The sequence below is a fragment of the Protobothrops mucrosquamatus genome, unplaced genomic scaffold (genome assembly GCF_001527695.2).
Source record: "Protobothrops mucrosquamatus isolate PMUCROS unplaced genomic scaffold, P.Mucros_1.0 scaffold74, whole genome shotgun sequence".
Lineage (NCBI taxonomy): Eukaryota > Metazoa > Chordata > Lepidosauria > Squamata > Viperidae > Protobothrops > Protobothrops mucrosquamatus.
In genome coordinates this window covers 285,127-309,423 of record NW_015386451.1, presented here as the reverse complement: position 1 = coordinate 309,423, position 24,297 = coordinate 285,127, and the positions used below count along the sequence as shown (strand labels likewise).

Sequence of the window (24,297 nt, the reverse complement as noted above, 5' to 3'; positions counted from 1 at the left end):
GCGACCGCAATACCCGCTTTGACCACAGGAGGGAGCGCTTTTCCGTCCTATCGCATTAGCATTGAGGCCGTCGTAGGCCTTTGCCCAGGATCGCGGAGACCGAGAAGCGAAGCCCCAAAGCGCAAAGCGTCACCCAAAGCGTTGCTGCTCTATGCTCCTCCCAATGGGACGAGCCGCTTCCGTCGGCCTTCTCCGCATTCGCCGTCGGCACGTTCCTCACGAGTTATCTCCGAGAGAACTTCTCGGCATGGTGGACTTCCTGTCCGTCGATATCGGCTGTCCCCCAGGACCTGTGGAAAAAGAACCTTGCCATTATGGCCGACTTCCGGTCCATCGTTTTTAATCATTCCCCCAACTTCCTTTCAGAGACCTTCTCGGCATGGCAGACTTCCTGTCCGATCAAATCCGCCGTCCGCCAGGGCCTTTGAAAAACGACCTTTCCATCATAGCCAGCTTCTGGTCCGTCCTTCTTAATCATCCTCCAACTTCCTTTTGCGGCGACCTTCCGGGCACGGCGGACTTCACGTCCGATCAACAAGTTAGGCCATAAACTTAAAACCCCATTAAAAAGGTTTATTTCTTTTGGCGGCCGCAATACCCATTTTTGACCACAGGAGGGCAGTTTTCCGTCCCATTAGCATGGAGGCCACCGTAGGCCTTTTCGACGGCCTCAATGCCGCTATCGCTAAGGGACGGAAAACAGTGCCCTCCCGTGGTCCAAGCCGGTTATAGCAGCCACCAAAAGAAATAAACCTTTAAAATGGTGGTTTAAGTTTATTATACTTTATTAATAACGCCTTACTAATATTTGACCGGTTCTATGAAGCCCTACAGCACCTTATAGAATTAACACCTTATCATTGGAATGCTTAAGTAGGAAGCCAAAAGATAACCGGAATAACAGGCAAGTTTGGCCTTGGAGTACAAAATGAAGCAGGGCACAGGCTAATAGAATTTTGTCAAGAGAACACGATGGTCATAACAAACACTCTTTTCCAACAACCCAAGAGACGGCTCTACACATGGACATTACCAGATGGTCAACACAGAAATCAGATTGACTATGTGCTCTGCAGCCAAAGATGGAGAAGCTCTATACAGTCAGTAAAAACAAGACCAGGAGCTGACTGTGGCTCAGATCATGAGCTTCTCGTTGCAAAATTTAGGCTTAAATTGAAGAAAGTAGGGGAAAGCACTAGGCCACTCAGGTATGAACTAAATTATATTCCTGATGAATATACAGTAGAGATGACAAATAGAGAAAGATACACCCAATTGAATGCAGAATTCCAGAGAATAGCTAGAAGAGATAAGAATACCTTCTTAAATGAACAGTGCAAAGAAATGGAAGAAAACAACAGAATAGGGAGGACCAGAGATCTCTTCAAGAAAATTGGAGATATGAAGGGAACATTTCATGCAAAGATGGGCATGATAAAGGACCAAAATGGCAGGGACCTAACAGAGGCAGAAGAGATTAAGAAGAGGTGGCAAAATTACACAGAAGAACTATACAAGAACGAGCTTAACGTCCCAGATAACCACGATGGGGTGGTCACTGACCTCGAGCCAGACATCCTAGAATGTGAAGTGAAATGGGCCTTAGGAAATCTGAGAAACAACAAAGCTAGTGGAAGTGACAGTATTCCAGCTGAGCTATTCAAAATCTTAAAAGACAATGCAGTAAAAGTGCTACATTCAATTTGCCAGCAAATTAGGAAAACTCAACAGTGGCGACAGGATTGGAAAAGGTCAGTTTACATTCCAATTCCAAAGAAAGGCAATGCCAAAGAATGTTCAAACTATCACACCATTGCACTCATTTCACATGCTAGTAAAGTTATGCTTAAAATCCTACAAGCTAGACTCCAGCAGTATGTGGATCGAGAACTACCATATGTACAGGCAGGATTTCGAAGAGGCAGAGGAACTAGAGATCAAATTGCCAACATACGCTGGATCATGGAGAAAGCTAGGGAGTTCCAGAAAAACATCTATTTCTGCTTCATTGCAGACTATGCTAAAGCCTTTGATTGTGTGGATCACAACAAATTGTGGCAAGTTCTTAAAGAGATGGGAGTACCAGACCATCTTATTTGTCTCTTGAGAAATCTATATGCGGGTCAAGAAGCAACAGTGAGAACTGGACACGGAACCACTGATTGGTTCAAAATTGGGAAAGGAGTCCGGCAAGGCTGTATACTGTCGCCCTNGGCATCCGGCCCTCTCAATTCCTGGCAAATAGATGGGGAAGAAATGGAGGTAGTGACAGATTTTATTTTCCTGGGCTCCAAGATCACCTCAGATGGGGACTGCAGCCAAGAAATTAAAAGACACTTGCTCCTGGGGAGGAAAGCTATGGCAAATCTAGACAGCATACTAAAAAGCAGAGACATCACCCTGCCAACAAAAATGTGTATAGTCAAGGCCATGGTTTTCCCAGTTGCAATGTATGGATGTGAAAGTTGGACCATAAGAAAGGCTGAGTGACAAAGAATTGAGGCCTTTGAACTATGGTGCTGGAGAAGACTCCTGCGAGTCCCCTGGACTGCAAGGCGATCAAACCGGTCAGTCCTAGAAGAGATCAACCTCGACTACTCTTTAGAAGGCCAGATTCTGAAATTGAAACTCAAATACTTTGGCCACCTAATGAGAAGGACTCACTGGAGAAGGGCCTAATGCTTGGAAAGATTGAGGGCAATAGAAGAAGTGGACGATAGAGAATGAGGTGGCTGGATGGAGTCACTGAAGCAGTAGGCGTGAACTTAAATGGACTCCAGAAGATGGTAGAGGACAGGAAGGCCTGGAGGAACGTTGTCCATGGGGTCGTGATGGGTCGAACACGACTTCGCAATTATTAACAACAAGGGTTTCCTGCCTGAGCAGGGGGTTGGACTAGAAGATCTCTAAGGTCTCTTCCAACTGTTATTATGTTTTAAATACATGTAATCTTGAGTTTATATATAGCACGAGAAGAAACTCCAAGTTTTTCTAGATTTGAGAAACAAGAATTGCCCCACTTTCCATAGCTCAAGAGGCAGCTCTAAGGTTTGTAGGCATGTGAAAATCAAATTGTAAGCAATTTAGCCCAAGGAATCCCTTTAGTTCCTCAGGCCATTTTGGTCCCGAGTCTTCACAAATTTCATTCCCTCCCAGCTATTTCTACAATTCCAACACTGCATTCCAGGTATATGGATGGCCTGAAGAACTGCCTTCCTCTCCAACTGCCCTGGCGGTGGGGAGTCAGCCCTGCTATCAAAGCTAACTCTTTGGCTGCTGGGATGAGTAAACCTCCCCCTGGTGTTCTACTTGATTTTTAAGCCAAGTTGTTGGGTGTCACATTTGTCAAGCAGAAATTGGACTCGGGAAGATCCTCCTTCTGTGCACAGCCTTACAAGACAATTGTAGTTGCAAGTTGAGGACCACTTGTGCTAGAATAGACTCTGCCTTGCAACTTGCACAAGCAGGTGCTGGGCTGCACAGAACTTCAGATCTGAAAGCAGAAGGATGCCTCCGAGGGCCCACAAAGCAGGAAAAGACATGGCTGCTTTAAAAAGTTGCAATAGATATCCCTGCCTTCATTTTTCAATCTGAAGCCCTGCACAACTCTACTTTTTAAATGAACATTTCTAGGACCACCAATCCAGTGACCTAACACACATCACAAGAAAATATGGCTTGGTCCATTAGCAGAAATGGAGGTCTAAAAAACCCTGTGTCACCTCTGGTCAAATAAGCATGAATGGATTGCGCGCCCCTACCAGATAAACATTTCCTTAAATCTAGGCACATAAGACACTGTCTAGCAAGATCAGTATTTTTTTTAATTCTTTAAGATTGTAACCACCACCTCTCCAATGGACAAAAGACTAATTTAATGCAAAACTATTTACAACATAAAAGTTAAAAGAATAGAAACAGTAGGGTGGCCAAATAGACAAAACTTCCAAAATGCTAGCTTCAAGCTAGCTTCGAGCCCCCGTCACTCCCCATGGCTTTCCTTCTTACTCAGAATGGATAAGAGAACTGGAGGATGAGAGCAATCAGGTCAGTTCACTGTGAAGCTACCAAGCACCTACTGGCCGGGATTTGGGGTGGGGGTTGTGTCATGGCTGAAATGGGGAGATGCTTCTCGTAGCTTCTGAGGCATTATCCCTTGGAGAGCTCAATCTCTGTATGCTGACCGACTGAACTCCAGGAGAGAAACGGGGGCAAACAAAATGGGGACAGGCAAGGGGGTTTCTTTCAACACATCTTCAAAATAAGTCTTTATCAAGTCCTCCAACAGCTCAGCTCAGAAAGCATAGCGCGTACGGATGTCCTCTAGTTTCTTTGAGACTTCTGGCGGAGTCCGGTCCAGTTCTTCAGACACGTTCTTCTGCTTGTTGGGCTCCATGGAGTTGAACTGCTCACAGAGGTCCCCATCAATAACATTCTAAAATGAAAAAGAAGGTGGATGTTTCAGTCCCGAGAACAGCATATACAAAAACAGTTGCAACAAAAAGTCAATTAACAGCCAGGACGGGCACAACTGCCAAATCATCAGATTACCCAAGAGCCAATTTTTAAACTGAACTCGCAGAAACAAACTTGCTTAAAAAAATAAATCCAATCTATTTCAAAAGAAAAGCTGCCACTGGAGAGCAATCCCAACTCTTCTGGCCAGGTGCCTCGGGATCAGGGCTAAGTCCACCCAAAGACACACTGATGTCACGAGGGACCCCAAAAAAGATCTGCAGGCTGACAGAGGAACAGCTCCCTTCTGGGAAGACAAGATAATGCGCCAAGAGGGCCCAGCACTTTTCTTGCCCTGAAGTATTTACCCGCCAGTGTGTGGTTCAGGCTGAGAAACTCCCAGAGACTAGAATAAAAAAATGCTGCCTGCTCTCTGGAGCCCATGAAGCACCTAAAACAGGATGCAGGGAGAAATGGAGGCGTCTCCTTTCTCTTCTGTCTCATCGGGCATCTCTTGACCACTCAAGCCACCAGGGGCAGGGAGGAAGGTCATTTTTTTGCTTCCTCTAAACATTTTTAAACTGTCAAGATTCAGGGTAGCGCACAATTAAAAGTAATAAATTCCATCTCATCTCATCAAATCATCTTAAAATTTAAAATATATTGAAAATTGCCAATATTCACTGCCAGCTTACAAAAGGTTGGGAGCCAGGGCCCCTCCAGGAGGAGGCCAATATTGACCTAAGGGGCTCTGCCCCTTTCAGGGCCCACCAATCTGTCTGGAGGAAGGGCAGGGGACAAGAAAACAACAACTGGAGAGGCCATTTCTGATGACACAATGATGATGCTCAGGAAAGGGGTTACTTCAAGCTGCCTTGAAGCAGCAGCTCTGGCCGAAGAAGCAGAGCAAGAACTGTCCTGTGGCAGAGTACCTGGCCGCCCTTTAAGGCCCAACTGCTTTGTATCCCAGCATGAGGCTGAAGAGATTGGACCTACCTTAACAGGAAAGTAGTAGGAGCGGAAGCTGAGGTGGTCTCGACCACATAGAGGGGGATGCTCAGAACGGAGGTGCATCTCAACATGCTGGAAGAAGTCGTGATCCTGAAAGAATCAGAGGATGGTCAAGGAGAACAACGTTATAGGACAAATAGTACAGACAAACAGCCGCTCAAACCTGCAAGAAAGAAGTAATTGACCACTGGCTGACTGATACTGGATGCGGGGGCAATATGGCTGTGACAGCCGCCCTCCCCACTGACTGCCAGGGCTGATTCACAGATCGGGCTGGCTAGAAGGGGTCCTCTTCCACCTTCCCTACTCCATGTGTATCCTTCCCAAAGCTGTGTGTTTAATGGAAGAGGACAACCATTACAGACAGGAGTGTACCAATTTTTGATCAAGAGTATATGATGGCTGGTGTCCCTGATAGAACCTCCAAACAAGCTGAAGCTTCAACTGTGGGAGAATGTAGGGTGGGTTGATAGAACTGCTGGATCTCCATCATCCCTTTGATCACCTCTGCACATGATCCCCCTTTGGGGTCACGTACAGACTGGACTCAAGCATTCCTCTGGTTTATGCTTAGTGTGAGGGCCTGCAAGAGGCCTGAGCAACCTCAGAGAGACAGCTGGGCAGAGGCACCTAAGAACGCCATCACTTTGGATGGACTCCAACTTTTGCTTCGAGTTTCATGAGTGTATTTGTAAGTCAAGGTGGCTGGAACATGTGTCAGCAAATATTCCAAGAGGTTACTTGTGCCATTTATTCCAGCAACTTTGGCCCTGATGGAAGGGTAAGGAGTCCAACTACAGCCCACCTTAGAGTTTACAGTGGAGTAGAGCCAATCCCGATCCACCTGCAGAGGAGTGGAGAGCTCCTAAACAAGGTCCTCCTCCCTTCGGGCTCAATTCCCAGTCTTTCGTAACTCAAGCTTCTGTCCAGATGGCCTCACCAACCAGGAGGACAAACAGAACAAAACTTTCCAGCACAGGATTCATCTCTCACCTCATGTGATGTAAACGGAACCAGAATACCGATGCCTCCAGACAACGTTGTATAGACAAGAGACTCGGAGCCTCCAGGGATGAGGGTGGTCTTCTGCAGAGACAGCACCGTTTCTCCCACGTGGTAGTTCATGATCACCTCTGCCTGCAAGTCAGATTGAAGGGGATTCAGAGGATGCAGGAGGCCTCCTCCTCTTGCTCCCTTGCCCACCCTTCAGGAAGACCAATCCTTCCAGGTAAGAAACAAGACGTTATGACTCCACTCGTGGCCAAGCACATGCTTGAGAGTGAAACGGGATAAAGCTCCAAACCAAGACACTTCGATTTCCCAGGAACTCTGCACAGAGTCAAGAAAGTGGCCTTAAAGCAGGGATCTTCAAACTTGGCCCTTTTATGACTTGTGGACTTCAAAGTTTGGGTCAAAAACATTTGGGTCCTAGCCTCTAAACCAGGGGTCTTCAAACTTGGCCTGTGGACTTCAACTCCCAGAATTCCTCAGCCAGGCAAGTATCATGCAGGAGACAGAAGATAATTGCTCAGAGCTGTTCCTGAGAATGAGAAACAGTCCCTCCTCTTTGGGGGAGATGGACAACGCAGAAAGGAGAAAAATGAAGTAGATTTTGATGGATCAGGAAAAAAATTCTAACCACCAGGCCTGTTGAACAGTGGAGCTGAGACTCCCCTGAGGGACCGTGGATTCTCCTTTCTCATCCATCTCAAGCGAGGCTGCATGTCCTGTCTTGAGCAGGAAACCCAACTACCTGAGCTCCAGGATCCCCCTCCAGCCTCTCACTCCACAATTCTAGGACAGTCTTTGTTGCTGACACCCTGGCGGACTCAGAGAGAACTGTACCACTCCGGTACGTGGTTCCTAGTTTTAGGAACTAAAATAGTCCTGGTCCCTGTTAATTTGAATGTTTTTACATACTTGTTTTTTATTGTGTGGTAAGCCGCCCAGTCACTTGGACAGTGAGATGGCATATAAATTTAATAAATAAATAAAACAGTAAATAAATAAAAACACACCTAAGTTGAAGTTGCTTTTGCTCTAGTGCATAATAATCATAAAGTCTACTAGAATGTATTTTTCAATCATTATTTTTCTTAGGTTTTTTATGTAGTAATTTCTTTTTTCGTTGTCTTAACTGGAAGCACTTTAGAGCAGATTACAATTAACAGGAAAAATGGAGGATTCTAACAGAGCCACTTGCCTTCTGGGAAGCGCCATTGAGAAGGCCCCTGTCCCACAGAGCCTTGTTGCCAGTCGGGTCCTCATCAACCTCATCATTTGTGTTGGGTGGCAGCCTCACCTGCACGGGAAAGAAAGGAGTCACCACACTGCCTGCAAATGATTCTCAACAGAGGAGCCCCCCCCCTTCCAGGCCTGGGTGCAGGAGAAGCTGGGAGCCAAGAGCAGCATGGAGCCACTGCAGGAAAGGCTACGCCAAGCTGTTATGGCCAAGAGCAATGGTAGTTTTTAACCTGTGCATCACCTCTGCTCTGGATTCCTTCTAAGAGCAGCGAGGGGTAAACCTGACCTTGAGGGAACCTTCTACTACTAAGAAGCCGCCTCTCAACTATCTGCTTCATTTTCAATATCAAACATTTCCTCCCCTTCTTGCTGACTCTCAGAGGCCTCGTCTAGGACATTTTCTGTTGCAATAACAAGAGACTCCCTCAGTCAGAAATAAAAAAATATTACTAATTCAAACTGATATGTGGGTTTCAAAGCTGTCCCCTCCAAAGGGCGAGACTGGCTGCTCCACCTTGCAGGCCACGCGCTCTGGAGCCACCTGGATTTTACTGCTACGATCCAAAATACTTTTTCAAGCCAACCCAGCTCTTCTCAGGCCAACTCACCACACAGATGTTGCCAAACTTGTCAGCTCCAGCCACCGTGTCGTAGTCCAGGAGGCAGGCAGTGGTGACCCAGCGGGGGTGGGTGTCGTCTGCAAAAATGATCAGCTGGTTTTCATTTCTCTTGTATCGAACCCAGATGAAGCTTTCCTGGACATCCGACACAATCACTCTGTGCCCGACTGTCTGAATCCCACAAATGGAGTTGGCAATGTGCTGTATGGAAAAGCAATTCAGAAAAGGACTTGAGAATCCAGAGACAGAATCTGGGCACAAGAAGGCACAACTGAAACCTAACTGTCACTCTTGCCTGAGTTCACAGCTAGTAGTCACAGTGGAAGAGCAATAATAGGAAAGTCTGCTGGATTTTCTTTAGGTCTGGACAAGCATCCTGACCTCCCTCAATTCTGGCAGGAACCCAAGGGCTGCAGAACAGGGCTGTGCTGTGGACAACCAGGGTGAAATGGAAGCCTTGCTGGCACTGTTGTGTTTTGGGAAAGAGAAGAGACAGCCAGGAAAGAGACAGGCTTGCATGCCACCCCGGTCAGGAAAGATGCAAACAAGGCTACGGGATACGGAACTGTCCCGCTCAGCCCTTCCAGAAGAACAAGGCCTGCCTGCTCTGCAGCTGTACCAAGAGCTGGAAATTGTACACACACACACACACACACGCATAGAGCAGTGGCCTGGCAGACCTCCTCCTCTGTGCCACCCAAGCAGAAGCCTGGCTGGGGGTGCTCCAGAAATTGCCCACAAAGGCTGGTAGGAAACCAATCCAATTTGGTTCCCCCCCCCCCCAAAGCTCCAGGTCACTATAAAAGGCACATTTACTGGGAAGTTAAGGTATCTGAGACAGATGCGGCTACAGGGATCCCTTTCCAGCATTCCAAACACGCAAACTACACGTTGCAGCTTCAGGATGTCCTCATTGCAAGTTCTAAACTCTTAAGAAAGACAACCGGCCAGACTTTCCGCTGTCGACAGCCAAGAGGGACCTTCAAGACAAAACAACCCTCCACATCTCCCCAGGACTCACGCTGAGGACAGTCCCCGTGCAACCGGTGGGCTTTGTGGCTGAAAAAGTACCAACTCTTCTGGCAGGGCAATTCCCGTACCTTATTCTCACACTTCCGGAGCAGCTTCTTCTTGCCCAGATCATAGACACGCAGCAGCTTCCCCACACCAATCAGCACCCTCCCTTGGAAGGGGGCAATAGCCGAAGGCACCTCCTCCACCGGCGTCTGGATGCGAAGGAAGAGAAGGCCCTTAGAAGCTCCGCCCAGGAAAGAACCGGCCAACTACTGTCCGGGTCCCCCCTTGAGCCACCCACAGGTTTGGCCTCAGTGGTCAGGTGGGCACGCATGCTGCTAAAGAGACTCCTGGGAGAGCTGAGCACCTCCGCTGCCTCTCTGAGAATGAGCAGGAGAGGGAAAGAGCCGCAGTCCGGCACTCCTCTTCCCAGACCCTGAGGTGGAGGTGGAGGAAATGCTGCCTGCTGAACAGAAACCGTCTCCCAGCCACTGGCCAGAGGGCGGCAGCTTCACACCCGGACAAGAGGCCCCAATTGGAGGATGCTCCCTTCCAAGGCCTGCAATCAGGCCCCCGTCTTGCTCTTCCTGAACTGCTTCTGCCCCTGAAGAGAGGCAGCCTGCACCTTTGGCAACTTTTAAGACTTGTGGACTTCAGCTCCCAGAATTTCTCATCCAGTGCTGGCTTGAAAGTTGCCAAGGCCGGAGACTCCTGCTCCAGAGTTTGAGCTCTGCCCCCACCTTTTGCTTTATGTGAGAAGGATCCACCCACCCACCCCCAGATCCTGCAGGGAGCTCACCTTGTGAAGGAATTCGAGCTTCTCGCCATTGTTCACCAGCTTGTAAGTGTAGACAAACCCTCCAGCAACCGAACGTGGGTTCAGAATGAGGTCTTTGGCCACGCCCACCAAGACATGCCAGTCATCCGCCGCGTTGGAAAAGCGGCACACAGCCACACTGCAGACAAGCAGAGGAGCCCCTGGGTCAGAGCCCTGGGTTTGGGGAAGGGCGGAGGCCCGGGGGGAGGGGGGGAAGGGGCGGCAATCTCAATTTCCACTTTCATAAAAGCCGAAAGAAAGCCTCTGGTCTTGCGAGTTCTTCTTTCAATGGGTTCCGGCTTCATTAGACCTCAGACTGTAAAAGGGCAAGCACAGATTTTGTGGACCGGGGGGGGGGGGGGGGGGGGGGGGGGGAGGAGAGGGATTCAGCTGCCCCAAAGTAACCGAGAGGAGCTGCAATTACCTGAAGGCAGCCTCATTCTGCTCCAGCTGCACGAGGTCCAGCGTGTTTCCCTGGATGGGGTTCATCACCCTGACCACCGAAGCCCACTGCCCGTTTCCTGCTTTGGGAGCCCCAAAAATGGACTCTGGAAGGTTCTCATTCAGGAAAGCAGCAGCCATCTCTGCGGCAAGTTCCCTCTCGTCATCCCCTGCGGCCTCCACCATTTCCTGGGATGCAGAGAGGAGACCCACCCGGAAGAGGGAGTGAGCGCCCAGGCAGGGCCTCTTTTTCCCAAAGCAAAGACCTCTGGCTCTCTTGCCTGAACTGCCCGTAACTCACCTTCAGACCAGCTGCACCTTTTCCGACACAGCAATCGGAACCCCCCCCCCAAAGGGAAAACCCCAGGAGCCACAATGTTGCACATTCTCTGTGTGTCTAAGTTTAGGGGGATCTGAACAGCCTTCTTAGAAGGTGCTCAGCAACCCCAAAGCAGATGAGGGTTCCTGACCTCTGGTTAGCTCTCTTGCTGGTCAGCCAGGAGTACCCCTCCCATGTCCACTCCCTTCAGCAGACAGCAGACGTCAGACTCCCCAAAAGGGAGCTGGAAGGCAGCCCCAAAGGGACTGAAAGTGCCTCCGGAAGAGGGATGGAGAGCTGAAGAAAGGAGGCAGCAGCCCCCGGACGGATCACTTCTGGGTTCTCCCATCAAGCAGAGGGACCCAAGACTGCTTCTATCCATTTCTGGAGAAGGAAGGGAATTGTTTCTGCCCTGCCACAGCAAGTCCCTGGACTTGCGTCTCCCTGCGCTGCATCGGTGTCCCCCTCTGATGCTGAGCACCGTGACCAGACCCACCCATCCTGCACGCTCCTCCTCCTCCTCCCCCCCCCAGGGTAGATGGGGCAGAGAGCAGAGCAAAAGCTGGATGGAGAAGGAAGGAAGCAAGCAAAGGGGCAGAGATGCATTGGGCTCCTCCCGCTACCTCGGCCATCTGCTGCTTCCGCTGGGCTTTGGTCGCCTCGGTGTAAGCATTGTGGTCAGTCTCGATGATGATCAGATTGCTGCTCTCAGGGTGGATCACAAACTTGCGGGGTGTGTATTGTAACGGAAAGGCAACTTGGTTGAAGACTGCGCCAAGCTTCTCCAGTGCCAAAATCCTGTGGGAGCCAAAAAGCCAGATATCACAGCTGCAAAAGAAGCCCAGGGAAGAAGGCCCAGACCCTGCTGCCTCACCAGGGCTGCCCACTCAGGGAGGGTGGGGGACATGTGTTTGCCTCTGCTCCTTTCTTTGGTGCATAGACATCCCCCCCCCCCTACAGTTTTCAAAATCAGAAGTGGAAGCATTGCTTCTTGTCCTGAAAAATAGATCCAGCTGGTGATGCCGCTGGATCCTGAGTTGCTTCTGGGACTCTTTCCCATCCTTGAAAGCACGAGAAAAGACCAGGACTAAACCCCAAGGCTTTGGTGAGACGAGCTGCCTCAGTTCGGCCCATCTGTACAAACCTCAGGGTGTTGGTGGAAATGGCGACAATCCCCTCCGGACACTGTTCCGAGGCAAAGCCAGAGGCAAACTCCAGGGTCTCGTAGGAGAGGGGGGTGAGGTGGAAGCGTGACTGGTAGGAGTAGCTCAGCCAAGAACGACTGGACATCGCCAGGACCTGGAGCACAGTGAGAGCAGAAACAAAGCATGGCTGACATCTCCCTGGCCTTCTTCCACGTGAGGAAGTACCACTGGGCAGAACCCGGATCCAAGATCCTGCTGACGTGGAAGCCATGCTGGTAACTCACTTCGGGTCGCAAGGCCAAGCATCAAAAATGTTTCTAGGGAGCCCTAAAGCAGATGCTCTTTTATCAAGAACTGACGGCAGATTAGGGCTTGCAAGCAGCTTCGTCACAAGGAGCTCTGCAGTTTCAACATTCTCCAAGTGGAATCAGGTTGGAGAAGAGTCCTGGGGGTCTTTCAATCTCCTGGACTGCTGCACAGGACATTAAAGGCCAGCAGCACGTGAGGGAAAAAGGCGAGTATCTGAAATCTTCAGCACTGACCTATCACTTGATTGACCAGCTCCGCCCTAACTTAAGGATGCTGGCAAAATGTAGGTGCCAAGCGGAACCTGAGGGAGGGAGGGGCCCGGTGCGTCATCAGTCTCCAGTTCTTTTGTACCCACAACAGATCCAAGTCCAGCCCTCCTTGAATTCCGTTGACTCTTATCTAACACCAATTTGTCTTGACCCTCAGTAGTTCAGGTTCTTGTTCAGAGGCAGCCACGGAATAAACTTGTACTCAATTTGGACCTAACCTTGGCTCCCGATTTCTTGTGCCTGACAAAAGCTGCCAATGAATCTTCACATTTCCAGACCTGCATTTGTAGGTTTCTGAAATCACGACCAAATGACAAGTAGTCCTCAATTAGCGACCACCCATTTAGCAAAGCTCAGAGTTACAAGAGAGCTGAAGGAGAAGTTGTGGCTGTTTTTTTACGTTGTCGCTGCCCCAGTGTCCCATAGTTGCATAATGGCCGTTTGGGACTTTCCTGCCAGCTCCTGGCAACCAAAGGCAACAGGGAAGCCGCGGTCAGATGACACCACCCTTGGCAATCACACACAATTCACTTAACGACCAGAAACGCTGTTGTTAAGTCGATGTGGTCACAATATTTTGCTTTACGGCCGTCTTGCTTAAAGTTCCCGGTCCCACCCACAGTCCCAGCTCAGGACTTCCTGTACAAAACGCCTTAAAATCCCTAGCACTTGATCAGCAGCTTTAAGAACAAGCAACACGAGCATCAAATATTGTCCCTACTACACAAAGAGACTCAGACAAGTTCCTTATTTTGCTACACAAACTTTCCCAAATAAACTCATCTTCCCCCTCCTTCCTCTCCAGCAATATTCCTGCCAGCTGTATGCACAAATACAGACACACCTGTTATTCTTATTCTGTATTTGAGAAAAAAGTAAAGTTTCACTATGGCTCTTCAAAAATCCTGATTAATATTACTGTGTTAATTCCCTTTTGCTGCCCGGGTATTGCTTTGAGGCAGATCCCACACACTCCATGGCAACGTGTCACACTCACCGCTTCCTGGCCTTGCATCCGGACTCTGAACAGCTTCACAGGGCGGGATCCAAGGTACCTGGTTCTTGTGTCAGACAGATCACCAGTGACAGGATCCAGGACGGTTCGGAGGAGCACACCGTTCTAGATTGCAAAAGCAGAGAACCAAAAGGAGAGAGGAGCCGGTTAACTCCAGATTCCATCAAGCAGATCTTGATTCCAATGTAGTTATTATTTCAAGCTCCTCTCCACCTTGAGCATGGATAAACCTGGCACTGCTCCTGAAGTACACGAGCATCTCTAACATTTTGAAATGCAGCCAACAGCAGCAGAATCTTTGCAGGGAAGCAGTGGAGGAGCTCTTTTCCACCCCCACAGAAAGTCCTGCCCCACAGAAGGGCACCCCAAGGACTCTCTTCTCTTTCGCTTCCTCCCAGGCAAAGGAAACTGGGGGGGGGGGGCAGGAGGGAGAGGGAACCAGAGCACCCGGATCACACCCACCCAGGCCAAGGCTGCTCACTGACAGGCTGTGCTGGACAGGCCTGGAAACAGGCTAAGAGCGAAGGCTGCTTGTCAATGTCCACCCAACCCAACCTGCTCATGTCTTGGAGGGAAACAGGCAAGTTTCGCAAGAAGCCGCCTGCATGTTACTTAAAGTTTCCATCTTCTCATCCTTTGAAAGAATCTCACCTGAGGAAAGCCTCTATTGCACTCCTATTTTGTTTGATCGTAAAAGCACTTGGCATAAAATAAAATCTGGCAATATGAAGGAACAGGGAAGAGAAATGAAGAATGTGCTGACTGAGTTTTCTCTTCTGGACTGACTGCTGGCAGATGTGGAATATTTGCTAAAGCAAGCAACAGAAGGGCTGCCCTGAGTGACTGGACTGAGAACCACCACTGGAGCACGGAAGCCCAATCAAAGGCTGCAACAGGGAAGAGCTGCTTTCCTGGGCCTTCTCACTGTGATGATCCGGGACGTAGCACAGAGGCAACACAGTCAGCTGACAGCTCAGACCGCCCCTTTATTGCTCCAAATGTTCCCCAAATGCTCCTGCCTTTCTGGCAAGTCCCAGAACAAAGTGACGACACACACACACACCCCTCCAGCAGCCTCTGGTTGCAAGTAGTCCAGCACAAAGCTCTGAGCACAACGGCTGCCAAAACAAGAAATCCAGCAGGGCAAGGGACTAAGCCAATTAGTCCAGGAAGCAAGAAATAAAGCAAGAATTCCAGGAAACATCCAACGTCGGCAACAGCACACAACGCTCCATGAATTCAGCGTTTGTTCCCGGACAAATGCCCCTCCCCACAGCGTCTCCTTAAGTCTCAGACCCCAGTGTGCCTTGTGGAGAGGGGCTGGGCGCTCTCCTCCTGAGTAGTCGGGTCAGCCTGCGCTGCTCCCGCCTTCTCCCTACTCTCCATGCTCAAGGATCAGGAGGGGGTGGTCCTTGCTCACAGCCCGAGCTCCGTCTCTCATGTTCATTGCCTAGCCTCTCTTGGTCATCCTGCCCCCGTTCCTCCCTGCCTCGGCCTGCTCCTCCCCATATTCCTCCGAAGCCAACGACGCCTCCCCCTCGATCTCCTCCGATGGGGGCCTGACACTCACCTGTAAGCCAATGTTCAGGTACAAAAACCCAATGGAGCTCCGTTCCCCCAGCTCATCTTGCTTCTCGGCGCCACCCATTTCCACGATGCACAAGGATTCCGGCTGTGCAGGCAGAGCCTGCATGCTCAGAGGCTGCAGACAGTCCTGGGGAGAACGAAGGACCCACCGTTAGTCGGGAGCATGGAGGGAGAGCCAATTGCTCATTGCAGTCGACGGGGAATCCCTGCTGCATATTTAGAGCCATCTGGAGCGCAAGAGGAGAGGTAGCTATGCCCCAGCCTTAAGTAATGCTTTACATTTTTTCTTGGCCTTCTACTGGGTAAGTAACATTCTTTTGCTAATGTTTCAAAATCCTTATTTGTGGCTAGAAACCCGTCTTTCAGAATGCCCAGAAGCAGAGGCTGCTGCTTGAGTTGGGGAGAAAAAATGGCACGTGAGACGTTTAGTTAAAATAGGGCTAAACTGACAGAAATTTGGGAGCTCTCGGAGCGTTTCCAAGATGCTCCTTGTTTTTAAGCACTCATCTTCGGCAGGCCTCACACTCAGCATATTCTCATCCACAGAAAATGAAACTTACAAAAGCCTGGCATGCAGCGCCAGCCTTAGAACAATAAGCCAGCAACATAGATAAATCTTTCAAGGCAGCCACTTACCGAGGGATCGAGCGAAATGATCCGCACAGTGTTGTCTACCAGTCCAACTGCAAGGAAACGGGAGCGCTGCTCCCCAGGCGGAACATTTGCCAGACTCATGCAGACAACATCGGCCGACATCTCCTTCCTCTCCGTGTATTCGTTCAGCTGCCCAGACTAGAGTGCAAAGAGGCAAGAAGAGGCAGGTCAGCCAATGAAATGTAAGGGGCTAAAGTGACAAGGACACTCACTGCAGGTAGCGATCAACCAACATTTCGGGTGCTTGGCAGCTGCCTTGCAACCTATCCCCTTTGCAGCGTCCTGCAGCCATTTCCAGTTTTTGACAAAACTGGCCCACAGTGAACCATGGGTTCGCTTAATAACCATAGCATTCACTTAATGACCACCACAAACAACGATTGTAAAATCAGATCGGTTGTGTGGGTGACCTGCTTTATGACTGTCGCAACTTACGACAGGCTCCATTACAGTTGTAAGTTGAGGATTACCCATATTTTCAAGCCATCCTTTTTAAGAAACGGGGGCAATTTTAAGAAAGGCCACTGCTGCACTGGCAAGAGCTTTTGCTGGCCGTCTTAGAAGTACGTGACACTTGAAAGAGGACTGTCACCCCCGACATGCTTCCGAGCAGACTCTGCTCCACCAAGGCCAGCCCGTTCAGAATCCCAAACCAACCTCTGGCCCTACCAACGTGCTGGTTTGGCTCTCATCCTCATTTACAACCCAGCCCAAATCTACTTTCTATGCTCACGTACTGGATCCATCTCGAAGTAAACCAGTTCTCCTCCAGTCAACGCAATCACCACTTGTCTCTGATTCACGGCACATTTGACAATGGTTTTTTTCCCGGGTGTTTTCCATTCGTTAACTCGTTTATCTGCCCTTATGTGCCTGATGCCATCAGGATAAACCTGAAGAGATACAATGATGAGATGCTGAAAAGGTCACATCGGTCACTGCTTGCCCACCACAAGCTCTTCTCAAAGCTGTGTACCTCTTATGGTCCACAAGGAATTTGGCAATTCTCTTACAATTAGTGATCGTTAAACTTTCCATTTCAATTAATTTAGTAAGGTGGACCAGCTCAGTAATCAGCAATTTCAGAAGTCCTACAGTTGTTTTAAAAAATAATCCCATGAACACAAACCTTTAAAAATAATAATAATACTAAGGATACAACAAAAAGACATCTTCAGAAGCATCTGTAAGCAATGAGACACTAAGGAAAATTTCCCAAGAAGGGGTAGTATTTTTCAGGACAGTTCGGTCACTCAGCTCTTTTTTAGAAGTGAATCTTTTGGAAGAAGGAGCAGCTGAAGGCAAGTTCCCTGGGATGGTACGTTTTGCACACCCTAAGAAATCTGTATTATTCAAATCATAAAAACAGCTGACAAGCAGAGTAACTCTGGCAGCCATCTGAAACTCATTTACACTGGTTGCACCAGCACGGATCTCTTTCAAAGTAACGTTCCCATCAAGACAGCCAGAACACCACAGGGCTGTTTTTCCCTTAGTGAGAAACACCCCAGCTGTCGGCCCTCCTGAGTAAACCAGGCAGAGACACAGCAAGATGAGCTAAATTAATAAAATCTGGCAAGACTGATAGCACCAACTTCCCACCCTCCAATTGAATGGCTTGCTCCACTGGGCGGAGGACCCTGGGGCGCCTGGCCCCCCTGTCTGAGTGTTTCCCAGGCAGCATCTCTTCTCCCTTTTCCTCAAGGTCACCCGTGGATTCCAGCACACCAGCAGAACAGGGCCGGATGCAAAAAAATGGAGGGGCCCAAAGAACCACACGGTAACTGCCTCAAAATCAAGCCCTCCCTCATGGTGAATAGTTGTACTTAATGGATAAAACAAAAGGGCGAGTCAGCTGCTAAGCCATGCCCTTACCTGCACCAAGGCATCCTCTCCCAGCAGTGAGCAGGACAAGGTGGGTGTGGTACCAAGGAACCCCGAGTCAGTCACCTCCTCCACTGTTTCTCCAATAGACAGGACTAGGGTGGCGTTCACGAAAGACACAATGATGTAAGCATCAAATTCATCTGGTGAGAGAAGAGGGAGGAAAGATCAGAGGGAGGTCTATGGCCCACAGACGCTCCTACAGCATCTCTGACAATTGCCGTAAGGCACCCAGGGGAAAAACGTTCAGCCTCCAGGAAGCCATGGCTAATCTTTGGGAAACCAAATTTAATGTCATGTAAAAAATATCAGAAGCCTCAGGTGATTCGTTCATTTCTGGTGTGAACCTTTAGAATAAGAGTTCTTCTTCTGAGATGCAAAAGTCCAGAGCTGAATTCTGAAAGCAGTCACACGACGTGGTGTGATCGATCTGCAAAACCAGCAGGCTGATTAAGAAACACAGAGCTGGAAGGAGCCATGGAGGCCACGGGTCCAAACGTTGGCCTCCCAGGCAGAGGGCTCTCTGGCTTCTGCTTGAACACCACCAATGAAGGGAAGGGTCCTTGGTTCTACTCTCAATCTTCTCTGTTAAGCTGCTTCTTAATAATCAACAGACAGAGCAGAATGCTTCTCTGCAATTGATTCTTCAACGGAAACTACTATGATTTGCTTCAGTTCTTTGATGCCTCCATAAATGTTCAGTTATAGACTCAAGTGCTTAGGCGGGATAGGCGGAAGGACTGTGAGAATGCACAAAGGACTAAAAAAAAACCCCACAGCCCCCATGCCTCATATGCCTGAATAATGCAGGCTATCTTACGATACGTTAAGGCAGGCCAATCACGGTAATGCCAGGGGTAGTCTATTAAGCTAATCAAAGCATCAGATCTGATGCTCTAGGGCAGGGGTTCCCAACCAGGGGTGCTTGCACCCCCTGGGGGTGCGAGATGATATTCCAGGGGGTGCAAAAACTTGGGTTTTCAAAATTATAGTGCATATGCATAATTTGTTGCCATTATTTCAAACTTTTGTAAAGGGTGTGAGAACATATCAGAAGCATTCTAGGGGTGCAGGGTACAGAAAAGGTTGGGAACCGCTGCTCTAGGGCCCAAACAAAGGCCAACATCCAAGACCAGATCATCCCAGAGCTTGTCAGAAAGTGGATCCTGTCTTGCAAAGCTGCAGGCAAGGTGGCCGTCGCTTGGGTTGAAAAGGGCCACATAGGTGCCAGGTGCAGGGCTGCTGTCACAGAAACCCAGGGCACATTCTTTAGACAACCACAGCAGAGAAGCAGCTGTTGCTTTCTCCAAAGGGTTAGTAGGGTCACCGTGGAAACTGTGAAAGTCCTCCAAAGTCCTCTGAAGAATGAGGCAAGTGAAAGTCAACCAGTTGGTCAACGTATCCTCATTCACAAGCCGTTTTCCACCCTGAGGCCAACAATGAAATGGAAAATCTGTCCTAATCAAACGTCAAAATTCAGGTCATGACCCCCCCAAAAAAAAGAAAAAAAGAGTATTCTTGATAAGAGGACATCCAACTGTGAATCTAACCAGTGTCTTCTTAATATGTTTATTAGTTCCATATTAAGCTTCGACATGATCTCTGGGCCAGAATCGGATCACGCTGGTCCCTCAGAGGGGAGAGTGGGTGTCGCATTCCCAAACGAGCCTCTGACCCTGCAGACAAATAAAAAACCCAGGCGTGGAACTCTGTAGGGGAAAGGAGAAGGTAGTCCTCTCTCCACTGTAATAAGGGGCTAAGTGACCTTGGAAGGCTCAGACCATAGTTTGATTGAAACAGGCTGGAAGTGGCAGGAATCCTCTACAGAGATGCAGTGTTCTGCAGTCATGTGACTGTGGTTTTTGCTGGTTTCTGGGGGAAAAACCCCAACTGTGAGAACAGATTGGTTTAACAATCATGTGATTTGCTTAATCACTGTGATCATTTGCTTTACAACCGTCATAAAAATGACTGTAAAATCAGGTCATATGGAAATTCCAGGCTCAACTGCAGTTGTTAAATGAGGACTACCTGTATGCAACTTTAACGCCACGCAGGTGATCTAGTGACAACCAAAAAAACTTTCTGATAGCATAAAAGCTTTTTCACTCCCCCCCAAGAACAAACTGTTTAGAAACGCTATTAATAAGACTGTCAGAATTCTCAGCAAAAAGTAGAAAATCCTATTACACAAAATGTGTTAACACCAACTTCTGACATTGCTTTGAACAGCCAGCTGTGGTCCCTTCTCACTCTAAATAACTCAAAGAGCCATGGAACTTTTGAAAGGAGTCCCACTCTCATGAATCGGCCCAAAAGATTCCTTTTAGTACAACTGGAAAATACATTCCAAATGTAGAAGGCCACCGGAGTATCCCAAGACCTCCCCCGAGATCAGCAGAGGAACAACAGAAGTCTCAACCACTCTAACCAGCAAGACCACCGCAGTCCATCACGCCTTGCCCAGGAGCATCCCCCCCCCCCCCGTTATTTCACCGAAAGACCTCCGGGGCTCAGCTGGACTTTCTGGCACAGGGGCATGGGCCAGCTCCAGCCTCCTCGGTTTGGGGACGTCTCTAGCTAGTCTGAAGTCATCTTCCCTGCCCCCCCCTGCCCCCCAAACAGAAAACAGCTTTAATCTTTCCAGATCTCACTGAGTAACAGAATGACAGAGCTGGAAGGGACCTTGGGGGTCATTGCTAACATTTCATTTATCTTTCGTGTTAAGACGATCTATATAGTGACTAATATGATAACTCTGTATCTATTCATCCTTGTCCATTCTGTAGTTCTTCCAATGCTAGAACTCAACAGGAAAAAAGCAGCTCCATTTAATTTTAAGCTGTCAGCAAGAACCTGCATCAGCTTCCATGGACCCTGCTCAGTCAAGAATTAAAGCTCAGCATTTCTTCTCATTTGCTGGTCATTATGCCAAAACGTGAAGAACCAACAGTTTCGAGAATCAGAGTTCTAACAGGTTGCAGGCTGATGGTCCTGATATGCTAGATTTTGCCCATTCCTGAAACGGGTTGTTAGGGAAAATGAGAAGTAAGAGTTCACACAAGAGTTCAGCCCTAGTTCAAATTCTAGGTATCACCTGAAGCGAAGAGTGCTCACGCCTGGCATTCTGTCTTACTGATGTCAATAGGATCTACGTGACTGCAAACTGTCCATGTGGGGGCCGGAACATGAGAGCCCATCTTCTCATTCTTGGCTTTGGCAGAAAGTACTGAACAGCAGGGTTAACACCACAGACAGACATCTGAACTATGGCAGCCACTCAAGGCTGCCCTTTGGCCTCTCTGCACTGAAGCAAAGCAGGAGGCAATTCCAGAGGCAGGGACAGCTGAGTTTTAGACTTGCAGAGATGCTCATCAACAGGGAAAGCGTGCGAGTGGGAAAAACGTGCAGGTACCTGGTACAAGCACTAGGGCAGCCCAACCAGGCTTCACTAAAAGGAAACAATAAAGGTGTGAAGGACGCCGTCAAGAAGAGCCATCTTGTGGGGAAACACCGCACACACGGGGGAAATCAAAGGAGGCCCACAACACGGGTAGTGATGATTCTGTAGTGAGCGATGGCAGCCACGGAAATACTGGAGCTGGATCCAGCTAGCCTGCTTTCTCCGGATGTGTGGATTTCAATTTGTGGAATTCTCAGCAATAGGACTGCCAGCTGAGGAACTCTAAAACTAGAAGCTGTGGGACGCTGTTGTACCTAAGTATTAGGTTAGAAGTTATCTAACACACTACATACAGTAACTGTAGAGAATAAGAGCTCTAACTATCTTGTGCATGAATTCCAGAATTTGGGTGTTTTAAGATTTGGTAACCATCCTGAATACAGATATATCAAGATTCCCAGGATTTATGGAATATGGAAATGAATACATATTCTATCTATTAGAATAGCTTAGGAGACCCTAAGTATACTTGGAAGCACACGGGAAGCCTGCGCCAGATACATTCTCTCAGCCATATAAACAGGAATATAAACAAGTTCTAGATACGTAAGAGAAAAATACTTTTGCTGTGCAGCTACAGTACAGCTTCCAGTACAGAGAAGGCAGGGTGGAGAGGAGGCCCATCTTATCCCAAGAGTCCAAAGGATTGATGCCTTCAGCCACAAAGGCCAAAGACTGAATGTCTCAAAGCTGTTCCACCACTACCCAAACAGCACCACATATCCTGTAGCTGTAAGTACACACCTGTGGGAGGAGATCAGCACCTCCACTGCCAGCCACCTGTGGAAGAAAACAGAAGGCTTGGTATTGGTAGTATCATAACCACATACCAGCCAAGGTTAGCATTTGTCTGGAGTTATGTAGACACCACAAAAGAGAGAATGAAGAACTTCAGATGCAAAAACCAGAGGAAAACAGGATTACCACAGCACAACCGTCCCAGCTCTGGGTTACTAGCACGTGCCAGGGTAAACCACGGAGAATTAGGTAGGCCATTGGGTGATACGCTCCAGGAAAAGCAGCATTAGCAGCAACCCAATACTGGCCCAGCAGAAGTTCCATCACAGGAGCCTCTTAGCAAATGGGCTCCAGCATTTGGGAGCAACGAGTCTGATTTCACCCTCAACGCCTGGATGGAGCAATTTCCAACATCTTCCTGGGAAAAACTTGTGTGTGTACCTGTAGTCCTCACTCAACGATCATAACTGAACCTGGAATTTCCACTGCAAGTCATTGCAGCTGTTAAGTGGGTCGCCACATGACTTATCTCAATTTTACAACCATTTTTACAATGGTTATAAAGTGAGTCATGGTGATCATTAAGTGAATCCATTCTCCCAAATGAGCATTTTTTGCCAGAAGCTGGCAAAAAAATGGCACAAGTCACACAATCACAGGATGCTGCAACTGGTCATGAATGTGAGCCAGTTGCCAAGCATCCTAAGGGTGACCTCATGACTGGGGGGGGGCAGCAGTCACAGCTTCAGCGATGGGTTGAAAGTAACTTGGGGGGGGGGTAATTGTAACTTCAAATGGTCATTAAGTGACCAGTCATTAAGGGAGGAGTACCTGTAGTTCTTGCTCAGTTGCAGTGACCATGCTACAAATTCCAAGAGCAAAAAGGGATCCCAAGGAGGCCTGCACAGAGCTGCCCTCATTTGGTTCCGCTTAACTGGCATCTAAAAGCAGATAGAAGCTACTTTATGCCCCAAAAATCTGCAAACTGGTCCAGGCGCACTCTAGGCATTTTGGCTCGTTGGGTCTGAGTTGCTACAGAGCGTCCCCAGCCAGGAATCCACGGAGGGGTGGAGAAGAAACTAACCCTGTGTCACTTTCACCACTACCGAGGACACAGTAGACACAGAGGACACTGAGGTGAGCCTGCAAGGGTACTCAGTCTCACCCCCTCCGATTCTGGGCCCTTCGTGCTTCAGCTGCTGCAACTCCTTAGCAAGCCTGAGTCGGTGGCTGGGCTGAGGCCACACAGGAGGGATCTCGTTCAAGATTCATTTGACCGACTCTGAAGAGCAGAGATTGACCAGCAATAAGATGGAACTGCCCACCAAGTTGTGGAAAAATCCCTCCGAGCTGCCAAGAATTCTACTTTCAGATAAGTGGTTATTATACACATCTTTCAAACACACAGAGAAACCAAATGGGTCCATCAGATGCCCGGGTAGAGGGCCTTAACAGGTCCTCTGTCCTTGAAGAGATTTGGAGTGGCAATGATTTACTGTTTGACCAGAAAGTGATCTGTCCATTGGAAATGACAGGGGTCGGTGCCTTCCATATTCAGTTAATATCTCCTTTGCTGTAAAATAAATACCAGTTCAAGAGTGGGCCCACATACATGTTTAACAGGCACAACTACATATGCAAGATCATGTTCATCACAGAGTCACAAACCAGCCAAAATTCCCCTTGCTCAGTATGAAAGTTGTTGTCACCCCAGACAATAAACCTCAGACTCCACCCCACCCCCACCCGCAAGATGAAGTTAAGCACTGAGGAAGGGGCACTGCCAGGGACCTGGGCAGTCGGCACATCAGCAGAGATAAAGCTTGTCTCTACAGCCCCATTTCACATGCAGGCACGGCCAACTGGCAATCTCTGGAACAGGCCTCAGGTCACCTAATCATGAACACCAAGGCCGTGACGTTATGAGGGATGAGCCGTGGTGGTGCAGTGATTAGGATGCAGTACTGCAGGCTACTTCTGCTGCCTGCTGGCTGCCTGCAGTTTGGCAGTTCGATTCTCACCAGCTCAAGGTTGACTCAGCCTTCCATGAGGATCCAGATTGTTGGGGGCAAGTTGCTGACTCTGTAAACCGCTTAGAGAGGGATGTAAAGCACTGTGAAGTGGTATATAAGTGATATTGCTGTTGCTATTATGAGTGCAGCAGGACCTGAACCCTAGGAGGACAGGGTTCTGAAAGAACATTACTGCCCAAACTGTGTAATGCTGTGGACCAGGGCTGTGTGTCCTGGCTGCCTACCTCTGCATCTGTCTGGAAAACCCTGACAGAGAGCAGGCGGGGGGGGGGGGGGGGC

At 48.8% G+C, this 24,297-nt stretch overlaps 1 protein-coding gene across 1 annotated transcript in view; it reads right to left on the bottom strand.

Annotated features, from left to right (window-relative positions):
- Positions 1 to 3,855: 3,855 nt before the first annotated feature.
- Positions 3,856 to 24,297, bottom strand: part of SF3B3 (splicing factor 3b subunit 3) — a 31,437-nt gene continuing 10,995 nt past the window's right edge. The window contains exons 11-25 of the mRNA XM_015812184.1: positions 17,776 to 17,927; positions 16,638 to 16,793; positions 15,883 to 16,038; positions 15,230 to 15,373; positions 13,642 to 13,764; positions 12,066 to 12,220; positions 11,545 to 11,719; positions 10,586 to 10,791; positions 10,144 to 10,300; positions 9,431 to 9,556; positions 8,319 to 8,531; positions 7,670 to 7,768; positions 6,460 to 6,603; positions 5,452 to 5,556; positions 3,856 to 4,435 (exon numbers count right to left, since the gene is read on the bottom strand). Coding sequence (XP_015667670.1) covers positions 4,295 to 4,435; positions 5,452 to 5,556; positions 6,460 to 6,603; positions 7,670 to 7,768; positions 8,319 to 8,531; positions 9,431 to 9,556; positions 10,144 to 10,300; positions 10,586 to 10,791; positions 11,545 to 11,719; positions 12,066 to 12,220; positions 13,642 to 13,764; positions 15,230 to 15,373; positions 15,883 to 16,038; positions 16,638 to 16,793; positions 17,776 to 17,927 — 2,252 coding nt within the window. The 3' untranslated portion in view covers positions 3,856 to 4,294. The remainder of the gene's footprint in view (positions 4,436 to 5,451; positions 5,557 to 6,459; positions 6,604 to 7,669; positions 7,769 to 8,318; positions 8,532 to 9,430; positions 9,557 to 10,143; positions 10,301 to 10,585; positions 10,792 to 11,544; positions 11,720 to 12,065; positions 12,221 to 13,641; positions 13,765 to 15,229; positions 15,374 to 15,882; positions 16,039 to 16,637; positions 16,794 to 17,775; positions 17,928 to 24,297) is intronic.